Source organism: Triplophysa dalaica, chromosome 25 (genome assembly GCF_015846415.1).
Source record: "Triplophysa dalaica isolate WHDGS20190420 chromosome 25, ASM1584641v1, whole genome shotgun sequence".
In the NCBI taxonomy this organism is placed as follows: domain Eukaryota; kingdom Metazoa; phylum Chordata; class Actinopteri; order Cypriniformes; family Nemacheilidae; genus Triplophysa; species Triplophysa dalaica.
Window position 1 is genome coordinate 1,972,574 of NC_079566.1, and position 20,913 is coordinate 1,993,486.

The following is a 20,913-nucleotide window of genomic DNA, read 5'->3' on the forward strand; positions in this document are numbered from 1 at the left end:
GGAGCAACTCGAGGTTGAGTAAATGACAAGTTTAATTTTTGTTTGAACTGTACCTTTATATAACCACTAGATGGGGCTGTGGGATTAAACATTGCAGTGAGCAGTCGTTTTTGATCTGCACGTTTGCCTGTTGTGTCTTACATACTTTACTCATTTCACGGATGAATTAGATGTAATTGGGACACATTTCACATTAAGTGATGATTTTGGTGTATTTCTATACACGCATCAAAGAGCACTGGGTTGCATACAACCAGGCTCAACCAACTGAATGCATATGATGCCTTTCTATCAGTATTTTATTCACCCTCGTTTTAAACTCAAATGGCATTTTTTTTCCTCCCTCAGGATTACATTGAAAGTAGTACGGTGGCCGCTAGGTGTCACTGCAACAGAAGAAAACATGCAAACACAAAAAAACACAAGCAAATTCAGAAAGCATCTTCATTAGTTTGGCGACACATGCCCTGCAAATACTCGCAACACAAACAAACACAGACACCTAGCAGCCACCGTAAAGTAGCCTGTGCAAAAAAATGCATAAATTGACCCCCAGTATCTAAGTATTAGTCATAGGACTCGTGCCCTAAATTTATACTAGTAAGCTAAACCATATAAAATTATAATGTCTGTCGACTCAATTCTATATCACCATCCGTTAATGAAATAGTCGATATTCTTTCAATGCAATAATAATTCAAGTATTTCCAATTTCAAGGGTAGGGGTAAGAGGCACTAAAAGGAATGGCAAGAGCACCAGTCAAGGAAAGCCTACATCTGTGAAATCTAAAAGAATACTTTACATTATAAAGTGATCAGAAAAATAGTCAATTGTGTTATAGAAAGCCGCTTTGGTCTTATAGAAAACTTTTGCTTAAAAGTATATCCAACCCCTGTTAGATACACTCATTATAGCACTTCTTCTGTTGTTACCTCTATGATTTCACACTTCATTGTTTCCTCGCCATGAAGTAATTAATCTTCCACCTTCTTTAACTGATACTCATTTTAAGTGACTCCAATTGTAAATTGGATCCAGGTATGGACAGATTTCATGTTCGGTTAGATTCTTCTCTAAATTCTATGTCGGTCATTAAACATCTTACAGATACACTGGATATTGTTGACATTTGGATGTTGCATCATCCTGCTGACAGACAGTATTCATTTTTTTCTCTTGTCCGTAAATCATATTCAAGAACAGAGTATTTTGTATAAAATATTGTGCAAAATATTGACTGGTTCAAAGGACATCAATAACCGTTTTATGGAATTCTATCCAAATTTGTAAGAATCCAAGACGTCTGTATCATCCGACACCGTGTCTAAACCGGACTCGGTGCTTGTTCTAATGGGATTGACGCGCATCACGTCCGGTTTGGACAAATTTGTAAATTATAATGGGTTCTAATGCGTTCTAATGTCTCTTGTCACATTGCAACACGCCGCATCGGGGGTAGACATGATGTAAGGTGGTTTCAGACTTTCTCACTTCGATTCCCCTTCCAAAATTAAGTGATGTTGACCTGGAAGTCTTGAATGCCGATATAACTATTGAAGACATAATGAATCCATTTTATGCCTTTCCTTATAGGAAGACCTCTGGCCCTGATGGCTTTTGTATTTAATTTAAGAAATTTGCACCTCTTATGTTATGGATTTTGTCCCATTCGTTTACTGAGCAGAAAGTTCCGCCTTCACTCTACTTGGCCAACATTTCTTTACTTCTTAAAAAAGACAAGGATGAGACAGACGTGTCATCTTTTCGGCCCGTTGCTCTTCTTTATTCCGATTTAGAAGTGTTTACCAAAGTTTTGGCAACTAGATTAAACTAATTTATTTCTACCATTATCCATCCTGACCAAGTTGGCTTTGTCCCTAAAAGATTTTCTTTTTTAATGTCAGGCGCTTTCTAAACATAAATTATTCTAAACTGGAATCACATAAAATTGGCAATTAATAAATTAGTCGCACAAATGCGTCGAATGGAATTATATCCTAACTACTATTAAAGTATTTAATTTTGGTGATAGGTTCACTTTTTGGGGTCAGCATGTTATATCACTGTCCTTGTACATCAGTGCTCACCTCAATTTGAGTTGCCTATTGGCACACAACAGGGGTGGCCACTTTCACCCGTTGTTTGCCATTGCCATAGAACCCTTATCTACAGCCATTAGGCATCATCCAGATTCCCCCTCAAGCTTAGGTCAGGTAAATCATATTATTCTCTGTTCTTTTGTACCTTTCAGATCCTGACTGCTCTGTTCCCCCTCTTTTGGAATTTCTAAATTCATTTAGTAGCTTTTCTGGTTATTCTGCTAATGGGCAATAAATGTGAATTTATGCATGTCAGCGACACTATTGACTCTGCTTTCTTGCAGAACTCGCCATTTAAAATGGCTATAGACAAGATAAAATACCTAGGTGTGGTGGTCCCAAAGAATCCAAAAGATTGAGTTAAATTAAACTAGACAACCTAAAGCAGGAAATAGAGAGATGGAGATCACTCCCCATATGGAGATCACTCCCCATATCAATTATCGGCCCAATGCAATTAAAAGGGGGACCCTTCCAAGATTTTCATATCTTTAAATCTGCCCTTTTTTGACCTAAATCATTCTTCACAACTCTTGAGTCCATTATTATGCCTTTCATCTGGCATTTTAAAATCGCTCGAATATCTAAAATCCATGTGTATATGCCCAACTTTTGTCATTACGAATTGGCGGTGATTTATAGAACATTAATGTATTGGCTAGACTCTTTTCAAGGCACCGTTCAAGAAGACACCCCTTCCTGACTAGCGATAGAACAAAGTGCCATCAACTCTTCTCTTCCTGCTCTGCTTTTTTATGCAGCTTTGCCTAGAAAAGAGGTTATCAAAAATAATTGTATTCTATATAATTCTATCAAAGTATCTATTTGTCAATGTTTGTTGGGAATTTTCTTGCAATCATTGGTTATTTAGTGATAAATCACTTGTGCATTTTAATGTGAATGTCTTAAAGAGTGATTTTTGATAGGGATTTATAAGGTCCTACTTTGGTTTATGGAGTGTCCAACAACAAGTTTATGTACATGTGTGAAAAAAACACTTTAATTTCGCAATAATAGGCAGTTTTTATTACCTTACTTCTTGACTGACTCTCAAATAATTTGTTCTGCGATTCATCCGTCTAATCCCCTTCCTTCCGCTAGCCTAGTGTCATGTGATTGGTCAGATGGTCTAGTCTGCTGTGATTGGCTCCAGTGTGAAGAGTGAAGTTTTTACGGGCAGTCCTAGCAAAACGTAGGCGGGGACTATATGTAGTGATGTATATCAGCGGGGGTTCGCGAGTTGGACTAAGGACGACTCGTTTGCTTGATTCAGAGTCGACTCTGTTTTTTGTTATTCATTCACCTTCAGATTTACAATCTGGTAGACTGGTTACTTTTCAAACACTGCAACATTACACAATACATGAAATGTCATTTTCATGATCTCATGTGATGAACTCTTTAAAATAATTTAAGATCGGATGTACTGATGATCACAGAAGCATGAGTATGAATGCATGCATACTGTTAAAAGTATTTAACATCATACATTCTTAGTCAAATTAAACACACTGATTAATATATCTCTCTAACATTCATGACACAAAAATGCTACTATAGCCTAAATGTAATCAACATAGTATAATCAGTGGACATAATGTGGTGGTATTTAGTGAAAACTGCAGAAAACACAGCTGCTTCCACTGTCTGTCCTGCTTAAACCCATTCAATCAGACTGACGGTTTGGAACTATTGGGTTGTTTAGTCTGACGTCACGCACCATCATATATGGAAAGTCATATACTGTTTCCTACTCCAAAAGCTCAATGAAATGCTAATATACACTCATGGCTAGCTGTAAAACTATTGGAAAACCACAATCCTAACCTTTATCTTCATAACAAAATCCCAGATCGCCAGTCACTGATCTATTTTTCATAATTTCTTCAAATATTGATGTCAGAGATTCCCGTAAAACTGGAGACTGTAGGGTATACTGTGATTTATTAAATGTTCTGCTTAAATATTGAATTGAAAGCTCCATGAACCATGACCACGCGGCGGTGAGGTCAAAGTCCTTCAAAGTGTGTCTGTGTTTTAACAGCTCAACAGAGGCAAATAAGTCGCACAACACAGAAGACTGCATTTCGTGATGGTCTGTTCAACTTGACCTCATGTTTGACATTATGATGAGAGAAAAGGCAGTGATGGTACTTATAACACTTCTTTGAAGTGATTTGATTGGACAAAGCATTAACACATCTTAATAGAAAATTGTTTATAAAATAGAGAACCACTTTAACAGATATCACTAAACTTGATCAAAGAAACAGTGTGTTGAGGTCACACATCTCAAATTTAACACGAGAAACATTATTAAAAGGCAGCATACAGAATGAGTGTGTTTTGCAGAATAGTATGGTATTCGTGAACTTTTCAAGTCAAGTGAAACCCAAATCGTTATTCACAGACAGTTTTTCACATTATTGAACCGTAAACCACTGACACCTGACTCAAACCAACACTGTTTTACAAATTTACATTTTGGTCAGTTCCTCACATGATGCGATCACGTGGTGGTTGCAGGGGAAATTCTTAGTAAGAGCACCATTGAAGTATCAGAAATGTCTTTCATTTTGGAATCTAACAGCCAGTCCTCAACTCGTTTATTGAAAAAGTGGACAAGGAAGTCTTTAAAAAAGGATGTTTTACAAGGTTGAAACAATAGAACAGATATACACGTATAAACCACTATTTAAAATGACAAAAATTAAGTTGTCCAAATAACTTTTTTGTGCCACAGAACTCGCACAGGTCACTCTTGGTAAAAAAAGATGTTTAAAAAAATAATAATGTGTGATCCATGACAAGAAGTCCGTTGACTTTTTTTAAACTTAGCAGTTTTGTAGCACAGGCCAGACAGTTGTAACTTGTAGCACAAGAATAAAACGTCTGTTACATTAGAAAAATATACACAACAAATATTTATGTGTAGTTTAGCTTCTCACATATCAAAATAACTTGACGCACAGCCATTAAAAGTCTTAACCGCTGGCAACAAAAGTGAGTAAACCCAAAATGTCCAAATTGGGTGTCAATATTTTGTGTGGCCGCCATTATTTTCCAGCACTGCCTTAACCCTCTCGGTCATGGAGTTCACCAGAGCTTCACAGGTAGCAACTGAAGTCCTCTTCCACTCCTCCATGATGACATCACAGAGCTGGTGGATGTTAGAGACCTTGCGCTTCTCCACCTTCCGTTTCAGAATCCACCACAGATGCTCAATAGGGTTTAGGTCTGGAGACATGCTTGGCCAGTCCATCACCTTTACCCTCAGCTTCTTGGGGTCATTATCACATTGGGAAACTGCCCTGCGGCCCAGTCTCCGAAGGGAGGGGATCATGCAGCACTTATGCTGCCCCAGACCATGACACTCCCAACACCATGCTTGACTGTAGGGAAGACAACGGTAACACTTTATAATAACTGCACGCTATGAATCATTAGTATGCCTTGTAAAGCATTTACAAATGAGAGTTAAAGGCTCAGTTATCTTCTAAACAGAAATAGGAAAAACACAACACAGAGGGATACAGAACATATAAATATTAATTTCAAGATGCAAAAGAAATTAAACTGTACAACTGTACATATTAATGAATATAAGACGATTTAATATAAAATAAAAAATAAACCTCTGCAAAATTAAAATTGTACAACCGAACATATAAATTAACATTAAATGAATTGATATATAATGAAAAATAAACTTGTGAAAAAAAATTAATTCCTGCACACCTCCAGAAAAAAAATAACTGTGAAGTGATATGCAACTCTCATTTGTAAATGCTCTACAAGGCATACATAGTCCTCACTTTAGATGAGCTCACAAAAAATAGTTATCTAACAACTAGTAAATGTTTTATAACTACCTTAATTAATCATGAATTACAGCAGGAATGTGTGTTAAAAAAGCATTTATTAACAAATTAAGTGACTGTTACTATATGTCAGAATAATAAGATGTATAAATGTGCATTCAAAGAGTTTATTAATCATTTACTTACACTTTCTAAATGATCTCATGAGCCACTGACAACTCCTAACTAACTGGTTTGTAAGTAATGTAATCCTTAATTTAGAAATGATGAATTCATCCTTAATAAAGTATGAAAACTTGATTATTAAGCATATTATATATATGCTTATAAATCAAGAACAAAGCATTTATAGCTGTATTTATAAACTGCTTACATATGTCTATTAATGTGGGGCCAATGCTTCATAAATGATTAATTAACTATGTACTGATGCTTAACTAATGATTCATAGCATGCAGTTATTATAAAGTGTTACCAAGACAACCTTGTCTTTGTACTCCTCACCTGGTTGCCGCGACACACGCTTGACATGATCTCAACCAATCAGTTTGTCTTGGTCTCACCAGACCACACCGGGGAGGGACGATGGCTAATTGAGCCCAGTTTGGACATTTTCACTTAGGGGTATAGCCTACTCGCTTTGGTTGCCACCGGTTCAGACATTAATGGCTGTGTGTTGAGTTATTTTGAGGGGACAGCAAACTTACACTGTTATACAAACCGTACACTCACTACTTATCATTGTAGCAAAGTTTCATTTCTTCATTGCTGTCGCATGAAAATATATAATACAAAATATTTACAAAAATGTGAGGGGTGTACTCACTTCTGTGAGATACTGTTTATTTGTCCACATACTGTTGTATACTTTTATGTTATTTACAATGGTAAACTGCAGTAAAATTACATGTTTTTATATACAGCCTATTCAATATTTGTAAATAAAGTAGTCTAGTTTCTCTAATTCATCAATTTACTTCTAGAATACTATAATTTATTAAAGTTAATATAATATAATACAGCGTTTTTAATCTGGATGTTCAAGTTAGTTTAAAGGGTCGTCCCAAAGAGTTTGTGCTGTGTTGACCATATCTTTCCTCCAATAGTAGTATACTTCTGAAATAAACTCTCAGAACAGCTCTGCAGATGGAGTTCATGTGCTCATGTCCTCATACAGAGACGCAGACAAATGCACGAGCCTAATGCATTAAACGGTGCAGGTCATCCACATTCAATTAAATCAAGCAGGTGACATTTAAAAAGCAGGATAGCGCCCCCGTTATTCTTTCCGTTTCCACATCGCGGAAATCACAGGTCTCTGAATTTGGAGTCAATGCAGCAGGAAAACAAGTTTTAAAAGTAAAAAACAAATAAAACAGAGGCGCATCATTGATTTACATAGCACACAAACAAACAGCGTGACAAACACTTCACACAAACAATCAGCTCTGTCCAAAACGTCCAAAACTGTATCGCACGCGTGCTTCACTGGTAAATTTATTCTTGGCGGACAGATTTTTTCATAGCATGTGCGACATATGTATACACGGTACAGCCCTGAATGGGTTTACATATTTATATCCTCATGCTTTTCGATTGATTGAGTTTTACTTTTAACTGAGAAGAGTGGAAATTATTTAATTGTAAAATGTGGTCCATATAACTTGAAGTCTTACAACTCTTTGGAAAATTCATAAAACATTGTTAAAGAAATCCATTACAAAAGATTTAACAAGATTTAATGTCCATTTATTCTTAGCATGTGGAACATATAGTATAAAGATTTCATTCGGAATAAATGATATTTATTAAGCGAAAAAAAGGGGGAAAGGTAATTTACAACAAGTTTTCAGCTACATCATCTGAAATACAAATATGAATCCAGAGCGCTAGAATTGACGAAGGAAACTGTTAGGAAGAAAGAAAAACCAAACTTGTCTATTGGCTCCGGTGAAATCAATTGGCGTAATGGAATCGTCTCATTTCATATAGTTCTCTAAGCTCTTAACAAAATAAACTGAACTGGTTTTGTGTATAGAACCGCAAAGGGAAAAAGACAACATCCTTTTGGATGCAAGGAGACAAGGGTGGTAAATAAACACATGGCAATGCGCAATGAGAGATCTGTTGAGTGAAACCTTTAATATGTCAAAGATTAAAAATGGTGAAGAGCGCCATAAGATGAGAGAGAAAGAAAAAAGCAAAAGTCATTTACAACATCATTATATACACTGCAGCCTGGACTGCATCTAGAGCTGGAGACCAGTCCGAGAGGTGACTTCTTTAAAGGTCAAGTCATACAATCGAGGGGAAAAAGAGGTCGGGGTGTTGTAGGTTAACGTTACTTTGGGGGGAAGCCGTTTCTTTCTCTCTCAACATGAACTAAATTTTTTAAAAACTACAGTTCTTGCTGCCAAGCCAGCATTTTCTCAGTGTGAAACAGTATTGTTACAGTATGTTTACAGTTGTAAAGTGTACAGTACAGAAAAAGTCCTACAATCTACTGCACAGGCCCCCCATTTACATGTCTGTTCACAGCCAACGACCTGGTTCCTTTAGGGCTAAGTATATATAATCCAAGTTACAGCAATTTATACCACACACACTAAAGTCGGCGAGTCTGTTTAGCCTCCAAGAACCAGATTATGGTGGTGTCCATGTCCATCCTCATCCTGAACACGGGCATGATTTTTTCCCAAACTTACTGTAAACACGACAGCAACTTTGGTTAAAGTTTTGTTTTTGTTCCTTTTTGAATATTTTTCGGTATAAAAGGGGCCGCACACTGTCTTTCAATCAGCATGTCTATATTAGTTTTACTACATACACAATAAATTCATTACGACTTGATGGTATATCCTTCCTCGGGAGCGAAGCAAGGTTAGATAGTGGAATTTGAGGTGATTTTGCATAAATTAAAAAAAGTAAAGTTTTGCCGTAAAATTTTCTCCACTCACGCAGACACACACACATTAAAAAAGGAGTGGGGAAAAACACGATCGACCCCACAGCTGTCATGACTGGCCAATCAAAAACAGTACGTCACAGATTACATGGGACACCAAAGAGTTCATGAGTGGGGATACAGATATGTCCAGTAGCCGTGACTCATACAGCGTGAACTCTGAGTGGTTCTCCTCCACTTTGGCAAAGGCATGCAGCGCACGCGCTGCTCGCCGCATCATGTCCATGCTAGTGGGTTCAAAGTGCGTACCTTGCAAGTGCAGCAACGAGACCTGACTCTGCTGAAACTGAGTGGCTGCAAGACTGTCCTCCAAGAAGCCAAGAAGGTTTCCGACACTACCCTTCTGCACAGCGATAGCCCGGGCTGCGACACTGTCACCTTGTGCGAGGTTAGCTAGCAGCACCACTGCCATCTCCCGGCAAACGGGCACTTTGCGATCACCGACCATGCGCACGAGAGAGCCATAGAGCTTCTCCAAACGGCTGAAAGGCGGCGTAGCCAGAATGAGGTCAACGTTGTTATCCTGGATGCTAAGTTTACTGAGGGTTTCAAGGACTAGTTTCTGGGGAGACAGCGATCCGTTGAGCCCTAGTGTAGGGAAGGGGTCAATGGCTTCCGCTGAAGGGCAAACAGCCCAGTGGAGCAGGCCATCCAACAGGGGCAAGCAAATACTCTCAGGGTAAATGGAAAGGTCCAGCTTGCCTGAGATGTTTGCTAACGTGACCAAGCAGTTTTCCCGCAGAACCTCAAGGCAATCCCACCACCACTCGTCTCGCTCACAGCTGACACCTTCATCCTCCTCCTCCTCTTTTTCATAGGTGACTGGAGCCTGCTTGCGTTCAGGATGCCGATGGTGCAAGAGCACCAGTCTGCCCAGTATTAGCAATAGTCCAGGATGCTTTGACATTTCCAGATCATTGCCGGGAATAAAGGAAAGGCTGCGGACGATGTTAGAAACGCAGATGCAGCGACGGGAAAGGGCATCCTGCCAATCTGAGAGCATACAGAGTGGAGTCTCATCCTTGCTATGTGGCTCGTCCTCCACAATCCTTATATTACAACTTTGTTTTTTAAGGTCGAGGCCAAAAAGAAACTTATTTCTCTCCTTGTCAGTATCCTGATTGCCTCTAACTGCTTCCTCGTTCATGGAGCCTTGCCGAGCTGATAGTACGTCATCAATGGTGGCCGATATGCTCGTTGATGTACTCGCCGTTGCAGTGCTTTTGCTCTCTGATAATTGATTAGTGGATGGCTGCAGCTGCTCATTTGTTGGAACCTTCTCAGCATCATCTGTATCTGGTTCCACTACTTGAAGTACCTTCTTATGTGACTCAATATTCACAGGCACCTGTTTCCGATGCTTCAGCAGTTTCATCTTGCTCTCGAAATGAGTTTGTATGTGCTCTGTGGTATCGCCACCACCCACACTCCAATGGATCAGACCGCTGTCAAAAGCTTGTCGCCGACCCAGTTGACTAGTGCGGCCGATGACAAATGGATCTTTCTTCCTCAAAATCTTAATAGGAAGCTTGTCAAATTTGCTAGTTTGTTTTGGCCTATCCTTGGAGGCGCTTATTTCCTGCATTGGGGTAGGTGATCTAACAAGATCTTTACATAATGTATCCTCACCATTCCTCTCTACTTGATTAGGCCTGTCGCTGGGTTTTTGGACCTGTGCACACTCCTCTTTCTCCTGCTTGACCTGAACCTGTGGCAACTGTTTTATACTGTTTTCAACATCTTCATCATCCTCCTCCTCCTCCTCCATCTGTTCTGCCTCCAGCCCCTCCTCATCAGACATCTCGAGGTCCATGGCATCTGGGTCAATCAGGGTACGTTGACCAGGGTCGCCAACCTCATACTCTTTCAAGATGCCGAAGATCTCAATAAGGCACCTTCGAAAGTATTCAACAATGAGCTCAAGGAAGCCAGGAAGCTGCACACAGAACAAAAAACATGAATAAATACTAACAAAATGATTAATAATAAACATGGAAATTGAGGCTTGTGTGAATAGTAACTGGCCCAACTGGGTCTTAAAAATAAGAAAAACTGATCTGACCTGGTTCAGACTGAAGGTAGAAATGCTGTTGTCATCATATAGAAGAATATTAATGGTGTCCAAGGCCCAAGTGCTCTCGGCTAACAAGCCTGATTTGAGGGACATCATGACTCTCCAGGCCTCTGGTGTACCTTAAACAGAACAAAAACCACTTTTAAGATAACCTCAACTCTTCATAAAGACATACAAGTAGAAAAATACACATCATAGGTTGTTTACCGATATCTTTCATGTTAAGTCGGCGACGTGGTTTCAGAATAGGCTGCGAGGACTCTACTGAACCAGGTGGGAATGCCACATCTCTCCGTATTTGAGGGGGCTGCGCTGGTGGCTGGGCAATGTGTGAAGCAGGAACTGGTGGTCCAGCCCTTTGAATTTTCATGGCCTGGTGCATGTATGGGGACTTACTGGGTGACGTTCTATTTTCCATTGGTCTTGGCATGGGTGCAGGACTAGACACCTGTGGAATGTGGTTTTGGGGGGTTTGATAGTTTGGCTGAAGAGGTCTGGACATTGGTGGACCAGTAGCTCCTGGCCCATATGGGGACTGCCGTTGGTTGACATGGCTAGGCCAAGCTCCATCATGATTCATGCGTTGGTCCGTAGGCATCATGTCGTCAGGGCGATTCATCCCATGGTAGTTAGCGTTCTGGGAGTGGGCACCAGGGGGGCCCTGACGATTGTGATAGTTAGGGTAGTTAATCTCATTACGTCCTGGCCACATGGGTCCTTGGGGTCCATCGGGAACTGCTGGCATGGAGCTAACAATCATCTGTGGAGCCATGGAGGACTGAGAGTTTGGGCCACCTGTGTTAGGCCCTCGATCTCGCCCGAAACCAAAGGGAAACTGGTTCTGTGGGCCGGGTTGGCGTCTGTCAGAGCCTGAAAAGGTGTTATACTGGTTGTACATATCCGGTTGGGACTGGGGTCCACCTGGGGCTTGAGGTCCTTGCTGTTGACCACTAAAGGGGTACATGTCCCCTTCATGACGCTTTGCAGGAGGTCCATAAACACCCTCAACTGGCCTCTTCTGTGTGTAATTCTGTATTTAAGAAACATTTTGACTTTGTTAATGGGACACATGAACATCCACATATCCAAAGGCATGATGGTAAATGGCCTTTTATTAAAACCATGAAAGTAAATAGCTAAGAAAACTGAATCTGAGTGGTCAGCTATTAAATAAATATATATATATTTTTTTTGCACTGACCGGTTGCTGCTGTGGGTATATTCCCGGCTGCTGGTTTGGGTATGATCCACTAGGTGGAGCCCCTTGGCCAGGGTATTGATTACCATATGAATCATGCCTACAAACCAAAAAGACTTGTCAGAGGTCAAATAACTACGATAAAGCAAAAATAGACATAATTAACATTAAACGAAACATTATTAGAAAACAGTCACACCTGATTATCAGAACTATTTCAGTAGGACATTAAAAGCTGCTGTAAGTGTTCACCACATTACACACAAAATTATTTTCAATATTCAATAGAAGATATAAATGACACATCTTATTAATCACACTAACAGTTTGTGATTCAGAGATGTTTATTGGTCCAAATAAAGTCGTGGTGACCGATCATTCATGGACCAGCATTTAGCAAATCCCACAATAAACTTGCCAAGTTTGGAGAAAAAGTTGTCAGTAAAATGACAGAAGGTTTATATTATCCTTTGGATTTGGAAGTAAAAACAAATACATAATTGACTTTGCATTACAAAACACAGCGTCTCCTCTACAGGATGTAAACACACAAACTAGAAGTGTTTGTTGGCAGGTCAGCGTGTTCGTGTTTCGCAGGCAGGTATGAATTATGCACGTGGTCAATTGTAATGTCTGAAAATTACAGGTCTGAGCTTTGAAAAAATTGCTCGTTCTGACGATTCTGAGTTGACTCTTTGTTTTGAGATACAATATCTTTGTTTATCATGGATTTGTACGATTAACAACTTTGCAGATTGTTAACATTGAAGGAAAGCCACAATACCCACTGCTATAAAGATGATTTTAGGAAATCCCAAGTAACTGGCTCTTTAAATGCTAACCTTTGCTGTTGTGGGGGCCGGTTGGGGGAGTACATCCCTGCATCTGCAACAGAAGGCATCATGTTCGGTTGTTGACCCATGTTACCATCTGGGCACATACCTGAATCTGATCTGTAAATAAATAAACATGATTAACAGCCTGTTTTTAAGAAAAAGAAATGACAATTTGGCACAAATGTTCTCACCTTCTATCAAATCCTGGACCATATGGATACTGTTGTCTTTGACCCATCTGCATATTGCCCATAGGTCCTGGAGGGCCTCTGTTATACTGCTCACCCATCCCACTATTTGGGCCTTGGCCTGGGGTCATGAACTGTTCACCCGCTGAAAATAAGCAGAAGACGACTTTGAAACAGGTATTCCTATGATTTCTAAAAGGAGAGTTTTGGTAACAACTGTTTCCTAAGTGACTGTCATGCAAATCAGTATATGATTCAAATTGTACATATTTGTGAAGAATCAAAACTTCACAAAAAAGTAATTACAATTAAAACATTAAGAAGCACTTATGTCAATAGACCGAGTCAATTCAATTTATATATTTATTGTTTCATTCTTAACGCCTTTCCAGCATCTAAAACCGTGTCTACACCGGATGCGATGTGGAAAAGTGCCAACGTCAAATCCATTTAAAAGCAAGAAATCCTTAAAACGCCACAATGTAAATAAGACACTAGAACACAATTACCTTTTCTCATACCACTGAAAGGGTCCTTATTGGGCTCATAAGGTCCCATGCGGCCCATCACATCTGGCCCCCCCATACCAGGCTGATAACCTGAATTTGGGGTCAGAGAGTTTCGTCTGGAAAATGCTGGGTCCCCACCGTCAGCAAATGGATCCTGCAAATTGACACTGCTTCTGTGCAACACAGATAATAAAGGTCAGCTCTTCTAATGTAATATTAAACACACAAGATGGTGCCGGTGAGCTTTTGCGACATCAGGTTCGGCTAACTAAATTCCAGTCGCATAACTAGCTTAGTTTAGCAATTTTAAAGGATATCGCCGATATATTCTTTTCTTCTTTTAATCTAAAAAACACCCAAATTTGCCGGCCAAAAATCCTTCTTTTCTCATACAGTGTTATACGACCCGAAGTTACTCTGCCGTCCCAAAAGCTCACCGGTACATTCTTGTGCAACTAGCGAATTACATAAAAACGATAGAATAAAGACGTAGTGCTCAAACAAGACAGGAGTATGTTTAAGAATATGACACGTACCTAGAACCAGGCATGGGGGGAATCTGGCTGTGAGGCGTAGATGCAGGTGTAGGGGGCTTCAGGTCTCCACCCTCAGCCAAGGAGCTGCTGGTCGACTGAGGTGTCTGAGGACCCTGTAAAGATCCTGATCCAGCTAAAAGAAAAGCCCACCAGTGTGTCAGTTAGCAAGGTCGACTGTAATTTCACATAATGTCATACCCAGAGTTCACTAATGGTTTCTTTAAAAAAGCTATTTTGGGCTAAAACCAGGACATCCATAAATATACAGTGGCATGCAAAAGTCTGGGCAGCCCTGCTCAATTTTTTTAGGATGACCTGCTTATGACATGTTAAAGATGACATTTCTTCAATATTTAAAGACTCATTCTTTATCAACATTTTGCAGAATCAGAACAAATGAGGGCTTTGTGCGCTTTCGGCACCTTAAAAACCCTAGTATCCCCAGTTTTGGGGGATTTTCACCCATTCTTAGCTAAGGGTGACATTCTGTCATATTCTGTGACCATCGTCAAAGTCCGTTTAGGAAAGTCGTGCCACTCAGCGACCATCTTTGCAATGCGCCTCCAGGCAGTAATTCAAGCAAGACGTGAATGGGAATATTTCTACAATCGCCGGCTAAAACCCCAATTAAACGACATATTTAAAAATGTTGTAAACTGTATCATAGCATTTGTTTACTATTAACAAATTGCGCTTAAAATCATTATTTCAATTTTGATTTAGATACTACACATGTGCAAAGCGTCGCTAGGTTGTCCATATTTAGCGTTACGTTCCTCCCCAACTGTTTAAACTTTTCATGAGTTTAGGCTATTCGTTCACATGACAACTTAGTTTGGGGGACTGAAAACACAAACTTGTAAAAACGGGTCTCATACTTAAGATTCTGTTTTCTGACAGCAATGACATCAAATGCATGTGCTATATGTTCTACAGGCATGCGTGAGTATTGCCAAAACAATAATGGTGGCCTCCAGTGCTGTGTCTTTGTGCTACACAAGATACTTATTAACGTTTCTCCAGCAAAAGTAGTTTTACTGCACCACTATGACCAGCGGCAACTTATTTCATTAATATAGTATTAACATACAGTAAACATAAACACACGTGTTAAAAAAAGGGTTTTTAAAGAGATTAAAACTGAGTATGCATACGTGTGCAGGCACATAGTGTTTCTTTACAAAGGGAACTGGCCTGGCATGTGCAATACAGCGTTTACTCATTTTTGCTGTCCATGTAAACGCAAATCGTTTCGACAATTGCATAGTGTGAACGCTACATTTATAAAACGCAAAGGAAAATCTTTAACGTTTCTACTCCATCGTTGTCGTATAATCTCATTTGAGGAGTTTCACTAGTGATGTAGCAACAGGTGCTCCGCCATCTAAGAGATCATAGAATACCCTTCAGAAGCTTGACACAAGATGTTCCTGTGGCTCAGTGGTTAAGAGCATTGCATTACTAGTGCAAAAGAATGCAAGTTAATTTCCCAGGGAACATATAAAATGTAAAGCCTGGATGCACTGTTAGTCGATTTGGATAAAAGCGTCTGCCAAATGCATAAATGTAAATCACAACTTCTCACCTCGATTCTAACCACTGAAGCAGTAAAGTAACAACGCATACGACAATGTGCATAACCATGTGTTTCCAGAGAAACAAAGCAACACAGTTATTACCAGCCGCATTGTAAAATATCACAATATAAAACCAGATTAATATCATTTGAAATGGGAACAAAATCAAGCCACTTAAATAATGAGTTATCATGATCATCATTGTCATTTACAAGTCCTTGAGAACCTATTACTAGTTAGTGTGATTATCTTAAAACCATTTGCCTAACCATGCATGTGTGGAGGTTGGATAAGGCAATGAACATCTGCGTAATCGTCAGGGATAGATACGGAGCCACAAAAAATGTGTGTACGATAGCATTAGCGCACACCACATGTTGCATCCCATTCTAAAAGTTGATTACTACCAGCGCGCCTGTGTGATGACTCGTGCCTCCATTCATAAACTCCTACACACACTGGGGTCACTGCAAGGTGAGAGGTGTTCATTTCTCACACTATATGCAAAAATGTTACCACGTTACCATATCTTACACAGACAAAAAATATGAAAAAAAAAGTTTAAAATATGATCATAAAATCAAATGTACCTAATAATTATGCACACACTGTAAAGGACATGAACCTACGATCTCATTTTTAGGGACACACAATGCATAGCTAAACAGCCAAGTTTGCATTCGTTTTCTACTCTGTTTCCACATCTTAGACCCAAATACATAAAATATGAAGACTTGGTAAACTTTCTAAAATAAAGAGTAAAGAAAACTGACTAAAGAAATCAATCCTTTATTTACGCTGGCTGACTTTACAACTGTATAAAGATTGAAAGCATCAAAGCAGCAGCACAAAAATGTTGCACGTGTAATGCTCATCTGAAATCGCAGTAGATGCATCTGGTTTCCCAGAAATCAGACTAACAGACCAGTATTATTGTAGCTTTAATTTGTCCGTAGACAGGTTAATGTGACGGTATGTCACATTAATGTGACAATAATGTGACAATAATGTGAGTGTATGTATGAAGCAGTTATTTAGTTTAACTGTAGATCCACTTTGCGAGAAGTGAATGTTTAATGTTAAGGCATAAAATACAAGCTAGACAAACAAAACAAGACAAACAAAGATTACCATTATAAAACAATTAGTTAAAGAGCTGCTAAAAGGTACAAGTTGTGTGCATTGTGAGGCCGAAGAGGTAGTTATCATCTTGCTAAGTCTTTCCTAGACCTCGTGAAGATATGTTCTTTGTTTAAAATTAAACTTTTTTTGTAAACGTCATGATCCACAACAAGTTTGGAGTTGCATGTGCTGGTCTGCACTGACCTGGTGACGGAGGCTGAACCTTGGCCTGGTTCTTTTTAGGGTCACTATTGAAAAAGTCAGGCGGTGGGTCTTCTCCTCGTTCAATCTTGCATTCAAAGGCATAGAGACACTGGATGTACTGCTTCTTCAAAGAGCTGGCGGCACTGCTGGATGTCCCTACATTCAAATTAGTGGATAACTCCCTCCACTTTTTGTTCTTGTTCACCTGATAACAGCAGACAGACAGAAGTTAATAACAACAATGAAGGCATTTTCACGTTTTGTGAAAATGTAAAGAAAAAACAATGTTCAAGATAATGTTCAAGAATGTTCAAGAAATGAAGCCCACCCTATTTAAAATATTGCTAGATCAATACAATTTTTCAACAATGAAAAAAATATTTAATGTATTTAAGGCACTATATTGTCAGTTTTCTTAATTTTCCGACAAAAATATTACCCTTTTAAATCTCTGGGGAACTGTTGCGATCTCTCTTTTTCTTCTGAATAAATATCCATTTTGAGTGCATCAATTAATAAGTGACTCATTTACAAGAGAGTAATTTCTTGAAACAAATAAATTCATCATATGTACTGCCACCTACTGGCATTATTTGATTCTAAGTATAATCAACATTAGCATTTCAGTTTATTTACATTTACTTACTCTTGTGTCGTTTTGGTTTGGTCCTGTTTTGGTCAATAATTACATACTAATACAAATTCAGCTTCTGAAAAAATTATTTTGACTGTTTGAGCTTGAACATCTAAATAAAATACATTTTGTAATGTCGCTGTGTCATGAATTAGCTTAAAAAGTATAATCGCTTGACAGCCCTAATTTATATACAAATATATATATATATACATATATATACACACACGCGTGTATATATATACATATGTAATGCATATCTTTAATATCAAATTACATTGTCTAAATACGGTTTCATAACCTTTATAAAAACCCTTAACATATCACTCATACGAAGATAAGCACATCTCCACACCTGAGTGAGGCCACCAATCTCTTTAACAGACACGTAGAGCCGGAAGAGGTCAAGGGGCTTGCGGCCCACCGCAGGTAAATTGCTCATGCCCATAGCTTTCTCCTCAGCAAATGCCAAGTAACGGTCCACCCACATTTTTCTCTCCGGCTCTGGTCCCAGCTCATATAGGCGGGTGATCTTTTCATTGGTGGTGGTAGAAGAACTTGACTTCTGCAAGGACACAACAAAAATGAAACTGTTATTGCTACTGACATGCATAGACCAGATTTCAGATGTTTGAATGATAAAAACATTAAAAATCATCATTTAAAATGATCATTAAAAATCAAAAACATCCTCGTTAACCAAAAGGTCAATAATCTAGGATTTTTATCACAGCGGTTTATATGTGCATTTCAGTGGAAAGCATTTTAAGGGCTCAATAATAAGGGCTATCCCATGGACTGGGGCCAGCATTGGAGACCCTTGGGCCAGTCCTGCATCGTCACAAAAAAATATTAGTTGCTTGCTTGTGTCTCTCTCATTATGTCTTAAATAAACGTGTTTGTAAACAAACTCATGTGTTACAGTATATTAGATCCGTGCATTTCTAAAATGGAGCAGCAGCATAAATAAGATCTTTGTTTTTAATGTTCATCAAACAACAAGGACGAAGAGAAAAAACAATCACTGCTCCTGACTGATTCACTTTACTAAGGGTTATCTATATATTTAATGTACACAGTGTTATTTTACATTATTTAATTTCTGTACCTGATAACTACTGTTAGACCAACATGAAACTCCTGAAAAACACGGATTATTTTATTTATATGCTTGCTTTTTTACATTTATTTGGCACATACTTGGATTACTTGTTCTTATTTGATCACTTACTGATTAGTTGTTTTAAACAATATTTTAAATTCATGTGATTTAGGTTAATAGATATTAAAATATTTGTGGTTATTCATTAAGATTACAAGAGTAAGAAAAAACTAGACAGTGTTATTTTATTTATTACTTTTTTGGTAGGGTGAATAAAAATAAGAATCACTTGCAAACACAACACCAAAGCCCTGAACCATTTAAATATTCTTAGCTCTTAACCTTTTTAGATTCTGTCTTAGGAGTCCCGTCCACTTTGTTATTTAACTTCTGAGACGGGTTGAGCTTTTCCATGCCGAACTCTGGACTGGGAGCCATGCCTTGGAGAAAAATAGAAATACTTAATCATCTTTTTTCAATATATTAATCATTTTTAACCGTTGGCCAGCAGGAATACTTGTAATTGATATATACTTAATACAAGTAGTAAACAAGCTTATAGTTCAGGGCTCACCCGCAGAGTTATTGGTGATGTTTCCAGGCACTGGGTATTGTCCCGCTTGGTTCATCATGTTTTGCATGCTGTTCATGGGTTGGGCATATGGAGACCCAGCTCCCATCATGCCTTGACCAATGGTGGGATAACCAGGTGGCCTAGCAGAGAAAAGAATGCTCATGTTAATACTTCAAGAAATATATATATATTTTTTTAAGCAAAACTAAAAGACAAATATTACATAAAAAAATACTTGTTGTAATTTTATAAAGTAAATTCTACAAGTTTCAAGTACCAATAAAAAACCAGCGTTCACAAATACTGTACTCAAGCAGTGCACCTGCACATTCAGAGTGCGATGCAGGGGCATCATGCACCCTTTCTTTTAAGGGGGCACAGTGTTCACAACACACAAGAGACATACCCTGTACATACAAATACATAATTTTTTAAGCAATTTTAATTTTAATTACAACACCATCTGATTGATACTGTATGTAAATCTTCTCCCCAGTAAAAAAAACGATGAACAGTGCTAAGAGTTTATATATCAGTGCTATAGAAGTTAATACAAATAAACGGAGCACAAAAGTAAAAGCAAATATGAATGAAGCAAAGTTGTTAGCCTTTGTTAAACTGCCTTTAATACAGGCCATTTTCGATTTCGATTCAATTACTACAATGAAATAACATGTATAATGTGATAAATTACATAATATTTAATTTAATTGCATCTATTTCTCAATATATGAAAAGTGGCAATTCTTTATGTATTATTCAATATATTGCATATTTTAACTACAGTGTCATCCACTATTATTGGCACCCTTGGTAAACATGATCAACGAAAACTGTAAAAATAAATCTGCATTGTTTCTCCTTTTGATCTTTTATTAAAAAATCTAAAATATTCCAATATTTCATAAAGTAAAACAATTTGATGTGTGGTGAATATCATATTATGAAATAAAAATGTTTCTCTAATACACCCTGGTCACAATTATTGGCACCCTAGTATTCAAAACTTTCTGCAACTTCAATTTGCATGAGTTTTTTCTTTAATGGCAGATCAGGGAACTGGGATGTCAATGGCAGGATCTTGCGTTCTGTGACGCATTTTTTGTAGATTTTGATGTTTATTTTGCAACATGGTGCTCATGGAAGATCTAACCATAACCCATTTTAATATTTCTATAAGAGCAAGCCAAGTTTTCTTATTTGTTGTATTTGATATAAAACATGATGCCATGTATCTGAACAAGATGTCCAGGACCTCAGAGTTAAAAGTAGTTCACAACAATAAAGATCTGGCGACATATGTAACTTTGGACATTGGGCATTTTTGGTCCCTGTGTGCATAGAACCTATATTGTGTTTTTGCTGCCAAAAAAACTCTTTTCCATTTCATATGGCCATAGAACCCAGTCCTGGTGGAAGTTCCAGTATGGCAGATTAATATGGTGGAGTTCTTCTTGAAGAAATGCTTTCTAA

At 38.4% G+C, this 20,913-nt stretch overlaps 1 protein-coding gene across 3 annotated transcripts in view; it reads right to left on the reverse strand.

Annotated features, from left to right (window-relative positions):
* Positions 1 to 8,044: 8,044 nt before the first annotated feature.
* arid1ab (AT rich interactive domain 1Ab (SWI-like)) overlaps positions 8,045 to 20,913 on the reverse strand; it is a 57,216-nt gene continuing 44,347 nt past the window's right edge. For 2 of the 3 annotated variants that reach the window (XM_056740950.1, XM_056740947.1), the window contains 12 exons: positions 19,441 to 19,580; positions 19,209 to 19,306; positions 18,120 to 18,329; positions 17,131 to 17,335; positions 14,228 to 14,360; positions 13,692 to 13,864; positions 13,186 to 13,327; positions 13,001 to 13,111; positions 12,162 to 12,258; positions 11,168 to 11,990; positions 10,949 to 11,079; positions 8,045 to 10,822 (listed from right to left, as the gene is read on the reverse strand). In XM_056740950.1, the coding sequence (XP_056596928.1) occupies positions 8,936 to 10,822; positions 10,949 to 11,079; positions 11,168 to 11,990; positions 12,162 to 12,258; positions 13,001 to 13,111; positions 13,186 to 13,327; positions 13,692 to 13,864; positions 14,228 to 14,360; positions 17,131 to 17,335; positions 18,120 to 18,329; positions 19,209 to 19,306; positions 19,441 to 19,580 (4,150 nt within the window). In that variant the 3' untranslated portion in view covers positions 8,045 to 8,935. The remainder of the gene's footprint in view (positions 10,823 to 10,948; positions 11,080 to 11,167; positions 11,991 to 12,161; positions 12,259 to 13,000; positions 13,112 to 13,185; positions 13,328 to 13,691; positions 13,865 to 14,227; positions 14,361 to 17,130; positions 17,336 to 18,119; positions 18,330 to 19,208; positions 19,307 to 19,440; positions 19,581 to 20,913) is intronic. The other variant, XM_056740949.1, reaches the window with a different exon arrangement.